The sequence below is a fragment of the Ammodytes marinus genome, assembly GCF_949987685.1.
Source record: "Ammodytes marinus genome assembly, chromosome: 4".
NCBI classification, from domain to species: domain Eukaryota; kingdom Metazoa; phylum Chordata; class Actinopteri; order Uranoscopiformes; family Ammodytidae; genus Ammodytes; species Ammodytes marinus.
Window position 1 is genome coordinate 10,866,110 of NC_137233.1, and position 13,549 is coordinate 10,879,658.

Sequence of the window (13,549 nt, forward strand, 5' to 3'; positions counted from 1 at the left end):
TCATTATGATTTGTCATCATACTCCATGCTTGAGCTCCCACCTCAGGAAGTCCCTTTAATTTAAAACTATTCCAATACACCAAAATCTCAAAATAAGAGCTTCTTTTTCCATGATATGAAAATACACTGGCTCTGCTGTTACAGCCATGTGTAGCGTTGTTCACCACTGTATGTCTTGATTGCCATCTTTAATTAAAATGTGTGGGTTTTATTGCGTGTTCAACATAGTGTCCACGCTGCAAACCAATGTACCTCTACTCAGCCGGACCTTATTGTCTACTCTAGGTAAACTAAAGTTAGAAGGATTCAGGATCATGCCCATTGATCATACCTTAGGCCTACACATAGGCTAATGCAGCTTGTGTTGCACTGCACTTTATAGCATCTATAAATCTGGTGTGCGAGTGTGACAGTACATTTATTCAAGTAGCGTACTTAAATACTAATTTCCGATACTTGCAACAGTAGGCCTATACTTTTACTCCACTACATTTTGGAAAACAATATTGTGCATTTTACCTCACTACTTAAATTTGACAGTTTCAGTTTTAAGTTTGTTTGCAGATTGATATTATTACTATGCTACAAAATATAAATGCTGATGTATAATTAATTATTGATTAATTTAATATACCAAGCAGTAGCCTATAAACTTAGTTTAAATTAGCTCCACCTTTACTGGCTACAACATTAGGCATTGTTACACAATATTTTTTCAGTTATGATAGGCTTACAACATAAATTCTAATGAAATGGACCATCTTGCCTAATGAGTAGCTTCATTTTACTTTTTGGTATTCAGTAGTTCGGCTAATTACTGCTTATAGCCTACTTTTATTATTTTCCTCAAGCTAACTTTTGAATAGCCTACAAGACTTTGACTTCTTCATGTCGTAGTGCTACTATTTACTGAGGATGTTGTATCCTGCCCAATAGGCAGACACAAAAGCAGCCAGAGCTACCAGTGTTTCTTCCTAAAAAGGTAGGCTATCTAGAAGCAAATGATCTGTTCAGCTTTTTTTCTTCCTTTTTTTCTCTTTCTCTTTTGCTTCCTGCTTCAACGTGGCCAGAAACCATGTGCATATAACACGCGACGGCGAAACCGTAAACAAGAGTCGGAGCATTACGTAGGCTATCTATGGGCTCACCTGTTGAAAGCAGGAAACCTTATCAATTTCCCCGTCCTCATCCGCCCACATTCTTTCAGCGAAGATGACGGTGCGGCTGGTGATCAGCGACGTGCCCAAACATGGGTGGAGTGTGTGAGCAGGTAAGCTATAGTTACGCCCGCACGCACTTCGTCCGAAGAGTCCCTAACACAAAGGAGAGGTGCATTTATTAAACCAGCTGCTGCGAGTCGGTCGTGTTCAATATATGCTGTGTGCTCTCTGCAAGGAGTTTGTGAATTCTACTGTAGCTGAAGGAGACGAGGTGGGTCCACTGTTACAGTAACTTCAGCCAATGGCATTACATTTTATAGTAGACTAGGCCATAGTGCAGTCACATAGACATTTGTTGTTCTGTTTTTACACTTCTTCCTGAAAGTGTTTGGAAGCTCTTATTAACATACAAAGACTATGTAATAGAAATGGTTAGAGCAGGACTCTTTCTAGTATAGGCTACATCATGAACATTTAAAGTTGTCCTAAGGTGAGTTCGCTGTGATAAGAAACTTAATACCTTTGGGCTTGACTGTTTCTCAGACAAACACACAGTTGAATGAGTCAACATAAGCCGTGGAGGACTGTACAGGTCTTTTGTTGTTACATTTCGGGAGTAAATGATCAATCGATCAACCAAGAAAAAACAACTGGCATATAAATCTATAATGAAAATAAACTTTAGCCGCAACCTAAATAAAGTTCATTGCCAAACTAAAGATTGTTTTCATCATCGATTCATCGGCCAGCTATTTCTTCATTAACTGACTCATCTTATAGTCTGACAGGTCAGAAAAAAAGTTAAAATATATATGTACATTTTTCGGTTCACTCAAATTGCTAACACTCATTTTAAATTGCTTGTTTTGTCTGACAAAACAAATATATATTTAGTTTTATTATTAACACGTAAGAAAATAACAACAACAAACAATTACAATTGATAACCTTGCAGAAAACATTGTTTGGTTTATGCTTGATATTTCTGTAGATTAATCCATTTATCATAATTAATGTCTGAAGCCTTCTTCCAAGAAGCTCATTGTCTATTGTATGTATGATTGTTTTCTTTTTCTTGTAGTGGTCCAGCCATGGAGACAGAAAGTCAGAAGCCTAGCAACAGCCAGTTGATTTATGTGCCTCACAAGGATACAGTTCGGCTGCTGGAGGTTTACGTGAAGCGCAGCCTCAGCCTGAACGATGGGGCTCTGGAGAATAGGAGGGCCAAGAGGAAAGAAAAGTGGGTGACGCACCCAAGAAAGCTTCGACGGCATTCTAGCGACACGTTTATCGACTTGCCCAAGGAATTAAACGGCAAGGCAGTATTTGAAGCCTCTGAGGACAAACCTCCCACAAATCAGACCGAGACACAGAGTCCCGAAGAACCAAAAAAGCCCACTAAGAAATCAAAGAAGAACAAGAAGCCCTCATTTTGGAAAAGTTTCCTAGGTTTTTTCTCTCGGAAGAGTGAGGAGGAGAAAGAGGAAGAGCTGCAGGACCATCCGTCAGAGATGCCCAAGCCCTCACAAGCAGAAGAGCCATCTGCCACTGTGACCCCCTGCCTGCCCACAACTCAGGCCTCTTTACCAAAAGCAACTATGAAGAGAAAGTCCATTAAAAGGCGCTTCTCCAAAAGGCGTCTGTCTATTCCGAAAAACAAAGCCGATAAAGATCGTACCCCTGCTGACATCACCCGAGTTGAAGGTAAGTTTGAGCGGCTGGATAGATTACTTAACTGACAAATAGAATGATCCAAGTGTCAAATGTTTTTCATGTAAGCAGACATTTTGGAAACCAGGCTAACGATTGTTGTTGTTCAAGTGCACTCGCTGTTTTTGCAAAAGTAGATTTATAAATGAGAATTTTTTTTCTTTCTTTATTCGCTCTTCGCAGCTGCGGTCAGTGTGGAATCGACCTACTCTTACTATGAGAAGATGTCAGAAGAACTGGAAAAAATTGTCCACGAGGTTCACGAAAAAGAGGAAGTTGAACCCCTCTCGGATGGTGAGAAACAGGTTCCTCTTCAGTTATGAAAGTCCTAAAGGGCTGAGCGCAAAATGGCCTTTTTAGTGTGAGAGAAAACCAATGAAAATGATCAATGTATTGCACTGCATACAGTAAACAGCATTTCCCTTCTAAATACAGTTTGTATCGAAGAGAAAGCGTTGCTGAGTTCATGTGTCACATAATGATCTGAGTCATCGTTGAGTTGTTCAGCACATTGATTCTCCTTGCCTTTGTTTTATCTCAGAGGAAGTCATCAACAGGATCATTGCTCTAACAAAGCAGCAGGGCGACGCTATAGATGACAAGGTTGGTATTCATTTCTGTTTGGAGTTCAAGTCAATCAAACTCTTGAGTAGCGCTCAATATCCTGGGATTATTTATGGGCTAATTGCTTTAAACTTTGAGCGGTGAATCATAAGATAATGCCTTTGGTCAATTATTAAGGAATTAAAGATTGTCGGAAAACAGCAAGTTCAGCGGTAAAAAAAAACACCAGTAAACCATAAAAAGTATTAGTCACCATAATAAAAAGTACAAACTCCTATCAGCCTGTGATATTTAGTGATTTGTCATCTTTATTTCCTCCTTCAACTCTGCATTGGTTAAATATTGGTTCCGTTTCTCAGAAACCCCCTTAGACGAGCTGTGCAAGGGTGATAACAATATTGAAAGTGTAGTTCCAGCAAGATAGTGTAGTGTCAAGAGTCATGAAGTCTGTTATGTAAAACACGGCATGTCATGTGAGGGCGCTGTTAAAGCTATGTTCAGGCAACAAAAAAAAACCTGGTCGGTTTGAAACTTATTTTGACAGGTGTAGTGCAAGAATAGGAATCAGAAACAGTTTTGAGTTTGGTTATGTAATGTAAAAACATATTTTACCAGTAACTGTTTGTTTTAATGCAACTCAGAATGTTTATTATCAGTTTACTGTATTCACCTGCCTTCTCTCTTTTATCCCACGCAGATGAAGGATAACCCCACCCTGAGCAACTTCTTCCAGGGGATGACATACAATTCCTTCCAGAAGTTGGCTGATGCGTATCTGGAGAAAGAAGCGTCGCCGACCCACGAAGCCCCCACCGTCCGACCGACAGCACCTGAGCTGGTGAAGCTGGCCTTCACGGCGGACTTAACGGCCAGGATCGCCAAGCTCTCCAGAAAGGATACCGGTTACATTACCGGCCTGGGGCAGCTTTATCTACAGGACCGGTTTAAATACACGCAGGTGAGACTCAGACCAGAGGGGAACACTTAAAGGTGGAGTCATCAATTCCAGAAAAATGCTCGTTTTCAAAATCACTTTTAGCTAAAATCAGTGAATATCACGTCACGATGCACTACCTGTCCGTACTGTGTATGCTTTAAGAAAAAATTACGGTTTTAAACCACAGACTAGGCTCAGTAAACGGCCATTTTGCTAAAGGTAGCGGATTGCGAGGATATATTGATTGATATTGACTAAAAGTGATTTTGAAAACAAGCATTCTCCAAAATCGCTGACTCCACCTTCAACATTAGAGCTACCCAGCTTTATTTTAGATTATTTAAACCATGTGCAAACATAATAATTTGGTTTACGAGAGGTTTGGTTTAAAACTCTTTGGTTGTGTTTTGCAGGAAAGCTCAGAACATCCATGGTCTGACAGTGATGACTGAGATACAGCGATGTGGACACAAAACCTGCTGCAATCCAAAAGTTTACTCTTCAGCTTGTCTCGACGCCACAGATGTGGTTAAGGGCAGTGGCGTGCAAAGACACTCTAAAGGACAGATTTCAAAAATCGAAAAAAAGGCACCTCCTCTATGGAAACTAAGGGGAGGCCTGTGCAAGCTTAAGCACTCAGATATTGGGGTAATATTAGTTTTGGATAAATAAAGTGACACACAGCCACAGCCGCTCAAATGCCCCTCTGGTGTGACCTCAGGGGCATAAAAGGAGCATGGAAGTGTCCTTTCAGGGGCCCCTTAAGATGAAAAACAAGTGAGGGGCTCAATGTGTTACTGGGTGCCCCTATGGTAGAAACTAGTTTAATGTTTGCCTTAGGTTCACAAGAGAGGGGCACGTAAGCGGCTCAAATGCCCCTTTATGACCTTAGATCAATTGTTGAAGAACCATTAGCCATCAGGTTAAATGCCCTGGTTGAATAAAGATTTGTAAAAGGGCACTTGAGCTGAAGGTGCAGTTTCCTGGTTAAGGATGTGTTGCAAGCATGAATTCCCCTTTTCATTTGAAGAGCACAATAGGCTGCCAAGATATTAAGTCTGTAAACAACCATATGTCGCCATTTTCTCCAGATTTTTTAAAACTTTTGTTTTGAATGAATGTCTGTAATTATGGTACAACAGGATGTGAGCCAAAAAACAGTTAAATAACTTTGGTAGATTTGGGTGTGAAATGCTGATCAAATGAAATCAGCCTGTAGCAATAGTTCAGCTTGATTCTACAAGTGACACTATGAAAGTGTTTTTTTTTTGTATAAATCCACAATCGAAATCTCTTCTCATTGTACATAGATTTTTTAAATAATATAAAGAAAGAAGCTAAGAGACCTTGAATGTAAATAAGCTACACACCTGAAAAATGTCATGATTGTTATGTTTGCTGATATGAATGCTGGCATTCATATTACACACTTCATTAAAATATTTAATTAAATGCTGACATTTCTTTAACCATACATCCCTGTCAAGCTTTATTCTTTTGTGGGTGATCTTAAATCTCCCTAGCTGTGCAACTCAACACAGCAATGCAAAGTCGAGGTTTGCTTAAGAATGGCCGCGCTGCTGGTACTCCCAACCTAACTACATCAGCAAAATAATCATAACAAACAAACACTTTAATTCTAAATAAATGTAGTCATACTTATAACATAAATTTAAATCTAATGGAATGAGAAATGTCTAACAGCTGACAGCTAATACTCAGTGGACTTGGAGTTTCCCATTTTATGGCTGCCAGTGGTGTTGTCACTGGGGTTTCCAAGACCTCTTCAATGTGTGGAACCAGGGGAAAAAAACACAAAGCTGTGCAGATATTTCCACACTTTACATTTACTTGATTCAGTTGTTCTGGTGAAGTACTGTATAATTTTACTTCATCTGTCTATTTAATTTTTTTTTTTTTTTTTAAATCCCACTTCGGTGCAATCTGTCCTGTTAGATAATGTCAGCTGCTCGCTTAAAGGTGAAGGAATGAACATGAACTTGATTCTGCCTGCCACACCTCTGTAGTCTTATTGCATAACTTGTGAACAGCCTGCAGTAAAGGTGCATGTATGCACGCAGGAGAAGTTTCCAAAGAAACAAAAAAGTGCTGTATTATTCTGCCAGAACTAATTAGCTCACAGGGGATTATTATACTGCTTGTGAATCCACCCGCACAGTGCTACGCAACCGTAAACTGTACTGAAAGACAAAAGTAGACAACATGCACTCACATATGATATACCCCAGAGGAAAGAGCAAATAGAAAGAAAGATTATGAGACTGAGCAAATGAACATAATTGTCCGTGTCATGACCCATCCCAATACGATTTGTGTCAATGTTATTTGTGAAGCTAAATCTTTTAATTCATAAAATAATGTTTAAGCTCTGGAGTTTGTTTTGTTAACCTAACATTGAAGGTGACATCTAGAGCTACTTTATCAAGTGTGACATAGGCAAGAAACACAGGACTTTTAATGGAGCAGGCAATGGGGGAAAAACAACTCTTTAGGGATTGCTTAACAGTGTGGATAATTTCAGTGACTAAATAAGTGGTCATGTAAAATCATACATAAAAAACAATTGATTACTTGTGATCCAAAACATGACTCACATCTTATTAAGAAAACACGTAACAAGACCTGGCACAAATACCATGTCACAGGCCTGTCACATGTTTATTTCTCGGCAGTCTTGGCTAGTAGCAGGAATAGAACCTGTAATGAAACCTTTTTTAAGCAAACATGACATTTGAGGAGGAGGGTGAGAAACATGTATGGTGTTGTATGTATAGCAACAGTTTGTCAATAACCTGACCAAAAACTTTTGAACTCAGTTCTGTTTGCATAGCTGAAAATAAGATTTTCTAAAACTGTCAGTCAGTTGTAAAGGGGCTCCAGGTTCAAATCCTGTAATAATGGTGGTGGTGAGGCCACCTTTGTGTGTACAGTTGGATCATGGCATGTCCCTTTAAGTCAGGCTATTATGTAGTTTCAGTTATCTGGCCAACAGCAGGACAGACTTACCACATTCAGGGTCTGGATTGCCTAATGATGACAGGTGGCCGGGTCTGGACTATTTTTAGCATGCAACAAAAAAGCTTTCAACATCAAGCCTTAAAAGTAGGGCAATGGATTTTGTTTAACACTTAAACAGTAATGTCTTTGGGAATAATCACCTTTGCAGTCATAATTTTCACTATTTAAATCAGAATTAATAAGGACAAAAATACAACGTGATGTTTGTAAACCTTTTACATTTTTATTGCTTTTTAAACACAGAAGGTGGATTAATCAAAGAGCCCGAAACCCATATCCTCGTCTGACTCTTCTGACTCCTCTTTCTTCTCTTCTTTTTTCTCTTCCGCTGAAAATGAGAAGGATAGAGACCACAGTCAGCACGATAAACCGATGTCAGAAAGAATAATTTAGCAGCACTGATATCCATAATACATTGATTTATTTTTTGAGACCAGATATAATTTTAGAGGGCAGCATCATATTTGCATCGATTTCAAAATACAGTATTATGAGAATGCCAAGAAAACTTCCCTTTATAAAGTAAAGCTGAGAGTGAAGGATATAAAACATACCAGCAGCAGGCGCAGCCCCGGCTCCAACAGCTGCAGCAGCAGCAGGAGCTGCCACAGCACCACCTGCTGGTACGGAGGCTAACTTAGAAAGGCCTGTTGGGGAAAAAGGAAATACAGTTTTGGTCAACTTATTTGCTTGACAACTCAAAATATGAATGCATTTTCACTGAGAAGCATTTTCACCGAGAGGCCTTTACCTGAGTTAATGACGGTATTGATGTCTTTTCCATTGAGCTCACTAATGATCTGTAGAAAAGTACAAAGAGTTAGTCTGATCTCATAGTGTTATCTCAAATACAGGTTCAACAGAATCTTTGGTGAAAAATAACCTTAACAGCTATTGCAATTAAATAACAGACCATGGTTTAAATGGCTTACTTTATTTAAGCGTTCGTCATCAACATCAATTCCCACGCTGCCCAAGATGGCCTTGATGTCCTTTGCTGAGGGGCTGGTGTTTCCACCGAGCACAGCCAGGAGGTAAGCGGCCACGTAACGCATTCTGTGGTGACAGGAGAGAAACACAATGACAGGTGAACAATTTGTTATTGTGGAATTTGATGGTTAGTGGTTACACAACAGTGGCGTCGAGTCTGGGACAGCTGATTATTGGAATGACAGAGCATGTGTCAAACAAAAGGGCTTTCATGCTGGAACTTTGAGAGAAGTTAAATAAACAAGTGTTTTAAATATGTAGGTCACCTAAACAGATCTAATGACAACTGATGAAGACAATACTTTTGTCATACAGCTGCAACGATTATTTTTAATATCAATTAATTTGCTGACTATATCCTCAGTGGATGGTTTTGAACATACAATGCACAAAACCCAAGTGGACTAGGCTACTCCGATTGCTTTTTTGTCTAACCTACAATCCAAACCCAAAGATATTATATTAGTTAAAATTAGAAAAACAGGATTATTGCTTTTAATTTATTTATTGGGAACCAAGTCATTTACTAAATGATATTCACTTGATTATTGAATTGGCTTATGTCGGACATCAGGCAAAAGACAAATTGCTGTATGATTCTTAAAAATTTGAAAACATGCCTTTCTTTCCTACAAAAGGCCAATAGTATCCAGCTGCATCCTATAGTCACCACTAGGAGGCTGAAACGCATACTCTCCCTCTCTCCACTTGACAGGTATGCGTTACGCTAAACCCATCACAAAACATTGACGTGGAGCATAAGGTAAAAACTCTAAAGCATAATAATAAAGCTCATAAAATACCCGTGGTTAGTTCACAACTGGTCAAGATATTGTAGTTATCTTACAATGAGTGTGCGTACCATTGACTACAAGTGCGCACATATGCTTGGGAGGAGCCCAGTTTGAGCTTAGTTTAGCTGCTGTTCGTATATAAAATCGATCCAGTCACACACACAGACATGAAGATGGTATTAAAAGGTAGATGTTACGAGTCTGTATTTCAGTATTATGAGCTGTACTTAATCCTTTTCCAGTTGTGTTAATACCATGCAACTGAGACACATTTGGAGCTAACAGAGGCAGCATGGCGCCCAGTGTTTCCCCATTAACTGTCCTCCATCTTTGGCTTATATTCCGGCAACACCAAATTGTTTTCATCCATCAAAAGCACCCGTCGAGAACAATGTGCATTAAAAACACGGTCAACCATTAAGAAATCGAAACACTATGGTAAACTAATCAAATTTAAACTTACTTTAAGTCTAATCAGACACGAAACGTCGAACACGCTGAGAAATCCCGAAGAGAGGAGGAGGCGGAGTCTGATTTTGTAGAAGAGTGGAACGCATCGATTTTATTGGTCCATTTGGATGACGGACGTTTACGTCAGCATTTCAGTGAACAAGGCAACAAATGTCTCACAAAAAAACAAAACAAAAACAAATATGTCAATTGTATCTCATTATTTTTTCTAACTTTTCCCCTTTTATAAATATTTTTTTATTAGTATAACGAGTTTGTACTGTAGTCAATATTACTCTGTAGCCTACAATAATAGAAGTCACTTAATCATTGTTGTATTGCATTGCAGTTTGCAGATACTGTGATGTCAATATTGAATGCTACGAATGTTATGTGTTATGTGCTTCCATTTTGTGATTAATGTAGCATAATATATATTTACATACTTATTCTCATCATACCATTTTCATTTAACTTTTATTTGTGAGACTTTATATATTGTAGTATAATTCATTTTACATTTTACACACTTCTTACTTCTATTGTGCATATACATTTATATTCTAAATTGTGTAGGTTAATGTATACCATTTAATGATGTATTTTGATATCATTTGTATGCAAAATCTTAACTTTAACTATAGATGCCAAAAAATTGTAATGAAACAAAAATATGTTTACAGTAACATTTAATGGAAATGGTACAACTCAAGACTGCGGTAATCAAACACTTAGAAGAGATTGGCTTTTATCATAGCTCAGTTTGACCCCTTAACACCTGATATTTCCACTTAAGTTATGAAATTGCATTTGATTGAGAATACAACAGAACATATCTATACAACACATTTAGCATTGCAATCAGCCTAAAAGGAACATGCTACCAAACAACACAATAAGATTTAATAATATTTATTTAATAGTAATTGTGCAGTATTGTATACATTATTTACTTCTATCAATTCACCATCAAATCTATATGCAAGAATGTATTTGATTCTTTACTGGGCATTTGTTGTATCACACCTTGAACATTGTAGAAAGCACACATACATTTATAATATATCACAATAAGTTGTCACCCTCTTTTAGCAAACCTACAATTCAAACAACTCCTCCTGTCTCTCCTGGGTGAAGAGCCAGCCAAACAGAAAGACCAGTGAGTCTGACACAAACTCTGCCATCTTTGTCACGTTTGTAACATACCACATCTTATAGACCACTTCTCCCACTAATATGAGGAGGAAAATGATCAAGAACCCAAGGAAGATACGGTCCATATAAAAGTTTGCCTTTTCTCTGAAGGTCCACTGCTCCCAAGGTAGCGCATTCCGGGTTTCACTGTATTTACTGAAGTGTAGCAAGATTTCCTGTTCGCCTTCCAGCTCCTCCTCTGGAGCCTGCGGCTCCTGGCCATCCTCTGCTCCATCGGTGTCAGACATTTTGTATTTGTGTGATGCTGCAAATGGTAGTTTTCTTCAGGTATCTGCTAACATAAACATGATTAAAACAATATTAAATATTAAAAGTACAAGCAGCACAGATGTGTCTTATCTCCACACATCTTTGTTACCTCTAAGAAGATTAATCTAGGATGCTCACACAAAACGGAGAATCTTGGATTTTCTTGTCTTCAAACCTTCACCATGCATGTGCCTGTTAAGTGTTCGATAGGCCACAGGAGTGTCGCGGAGGCAGTATGTGCCACGTTGGTAATGCAGCACCTACCTCACTAAGACGAGGGCTGGGGATTAGATAACACTCAGCACTTTCAAATCCCTCAACAAGGATGAAGGTGACAGATGGTAAATATACATGTTGATACGTTTGTGAGGGAGGAAGAGACAGAGAAGAAGACATAGTTTCAGACGACAGCAGGTGGAACCATTCATCCGTGGTCTCAGATTTTTAACACATACCTGAGAGATGGCTGTACATAAAAGAAAAAGATAAATTAAAGAAAGAAACGTCTCGTTGGACTTCACTGCAGTATGCACACACAACCAACATGACAAATTGAATTTAAATTAGTATTTTTTTAAACCAGCTTTTCCCCCAACTATAACGTCCTGTGGGTGATTTGACATGGATGGAGACCATGCAGAAGTCAAACTGATGACAAAGCAGAACTGAGGCAGCTTTAGGAGAAGCTTTAGAATAGGAATAAATTACTTCAGCATAATGCCCTGAAAGTAATTTACTCAAATGGTTCAGAGCCTTTTCAACACCCTGCCAAAGCTACTGAAATATGTTTGTAAACTAGCTGAATTAGCTGAACTCCTGCATCCTGTGATAAAGACTCAATGCTAGATTGCTTTGGGGTTTGGCAGAGGTTTGTTTGGTTTAGTGATTTTATTCTTAATTAGCATTTTAGGCACAGCCTTTTCACTTCTCTTCATATTGAATGACTTTCCGGGAAATATTACTTTTTAGAGTACACTGCACTCTCGATTAATCCTACTTAATCCTCCCGTTCTGCCTCTTTTGCTTTTCTTCAAACAAAGACTCTAACATCCAATGTGAGAATTTACATTTTAAAATTAAATTGTAAATTCTTACAAGAATCTAATCTAATTTTTAGCCATGCAAACATCATGTACGTATATAGTATACGACTGTCTGTCTGTATGTCTGTCTGTCCACCAATCTGGTGCCATGAAGATGTGATAAAGACCTATATCTTCCCAGGTTAAATTGTAATGCCATTTGTTGATCCTTTTTATCTCGTGCCACAATGAGGTCACTTTGTCCATTACTTCGGTTTATTAACAAATAATTTCAAAATTAATCTTATTTTGTTCTAACAGGTTAAATAAGATGGCAGGTGAACATGGTAGACATTATACCAGGGGTGCCCACAATTTTTCAGCTTGTGCTACTTTTAAAATTACCAAGTCAAGAAGATCTACCTACTATAAAAATGGAAAACATATATTTATTTAAACATATATTGATCATTCTTTATATGTATAATATACATTGGTGTACCTTGCATAACTACATGAACCCATATTGCCAGGCCCGCCTCAACCTGCCATTAGGCCCTGGGACTGAGAGGTTGCATAGGCCCCCTGAGTGGCCGTCTTACAACACAAAATGTGCAATATTTGTTTTGATTAATAAACAAATCATTTTAAGGTAATACAGTATTTCTCATGGGAATTTGGGAGACTGTGGTGGGGACTCAGGACCTTCTAGGGGGTTCAGGGGGCATGCCCCCCTGGAAGAAAAATGTGAACCTTTTAAAGTAAAATGTATCAATCTGGTCCTGGCATTCCCAGACCTGCCACTAGGCGCTGGCAAATTAAATTTGCTGCGCGTGTTGGTCTGGACACGCTCCGTTGAAGCTTATCAAGAATACCAGAAATCTGGCGGCCGCGCCAGAGCCCCTTATATGGTACTCTGGGGAGGACGTAACCGGATGACGACAGTGACGTGCATGCGACGTCGAAGCCGTGATAGTAAACATCAGAGATGGCTGCGGATATGTTGTGTGAGTTTGAGACTGCTTTGGCCTCGACCCTTAACGATTTGGAAGACGGCACTCAAATCTTTCATTAGCAAGTAAGTGGAATGTTCTATTTTGCCGACCGACAACGGCAAACGTTTAATTTAACAGTTTAACAGCTGTTCGCTAAACGAAAGGGGCTTACGTCGCCTTGTGCATCGCTCTGATTGGTTGTAGTGCTATCCAACTGCGTGCAGTGGCATTTGAAATGCACGAGTAGGAGCCGCCCCTTGAGTTGGAAATTACTATTGATCGTCGCCAGACCCTCTATCGTTCAAGATATCAGGGTCTGGATTTCCAGGCTATCAATCTGGTGCATTTTGAGAAGAAAACTAAGGCTAAATCAGCTATGTCCTATGTGAGCTATTTAGTGCTATTTTCTGGAATAATTTGGAGA

At 38.9% G+C, this 13,549-nt stretch overlaps 2 protein-coding genes across 2 annotated transcripts; one reads left to right on the top strand and one right to left on the bottom strand.

Moving 5' to 3' along the window:
• Nucleotides 1-1,322: 1,322 nt before the first annotated feature.
• On the top strand, nt 1,323-5,787 carry LOC307249122 (uncharacterized protein). Its single transcript, XM_080025756.1, has 6 exons — nt 1,323-1,431; nt 2,242-2,864; nt 3,054-3,164; nt 3,412-3,473; nt 4,132-4,392; nt 4,785-5,787. The coding sequence occupies exons 2-6, from the start codon at nt 2,252-2,254 to the stop codon at nt 4,821-4,823; spliced, it is 1,086 nt and encodes a 361-aa protein (XP_079881882.1). The 5' UTR covers nt 1,323-1,431; nt 2,242-2,251; the 3' UTR covers nt 4,824-5,787.
• Nucleotides 5,788-7,611: 1,824 nt separating this feature from the next.
• On the bottom strand, nt 7,612-9,747 carry rplp2 (ribosomal protein, large P2). The gene is made up of 5 exons (XM_080026817.1): nt 9,658-9,747; nt 8,343-8,466; nt 8,162-8,210; nt 7,965-8,057; nt 7,612-7,738 (listed from the first exon to the last, which is right to left on the bottom strand). Exons 2-5 carry the CDS (start codon nt 8,463-8,465, stop codon nt 7,662-7,664), a joined length of 342 nt encoding a protein of 113 aa, XP_079882943.1. The 5' UTR covers nt 8,466; nt 9,658-9,747; the 3' UTR covers nt 7,612-7,661.
• Nucleotides 9,748-13,549: the final 3,802 nt, after the last annotated feature.

Bases quoted from the DNA above. Each gene is read 5' to 3' on its own strand.
- LOC307249122 (XM_080025756.1), top strand. From the start codon at position 2,252: ATGGAGACAGAAAGTCAGAAGCCTAGCAACAGCCAGTTGATTTATGTG. The intron at 3,165-3,411 runs GTGAGAAACAGG...GTTTTATCTCAG, and splicing joins AGTTGAACCCCTCTCGGATG to AGGAAGTCATCAACAGGATC. The intron at 4,393-4,784 runs GTGAGACTCAGA...TGTGTTTTGCAG, and splicing joins ACCGGTTTAAATACACGCAG to GAAAGCTCAGAACATCCATG.
- rplp2 (XM_080026817.1), bottom strand. From the start codon at position 8,465: ATGCGTTACGTGGCCGCTTACCTCCTGGCTGTGCTCGGTGGAAACACC. The intron at 8,211-8,342 runs GTAAGCCATTTA...ACTTTTCTACAG, and splicing joins ATGACGAACGCTTAAATAAA to ATCATTAGTGAGCTCAATGG. The intron at 7,739-7,964 runs GTATGTTTTATA...TCTCATTTTCAG, and splicing joins CGGGGCTGCGCCTGCTGCTG to CGGAAGAGAAAAAAGAAGAG.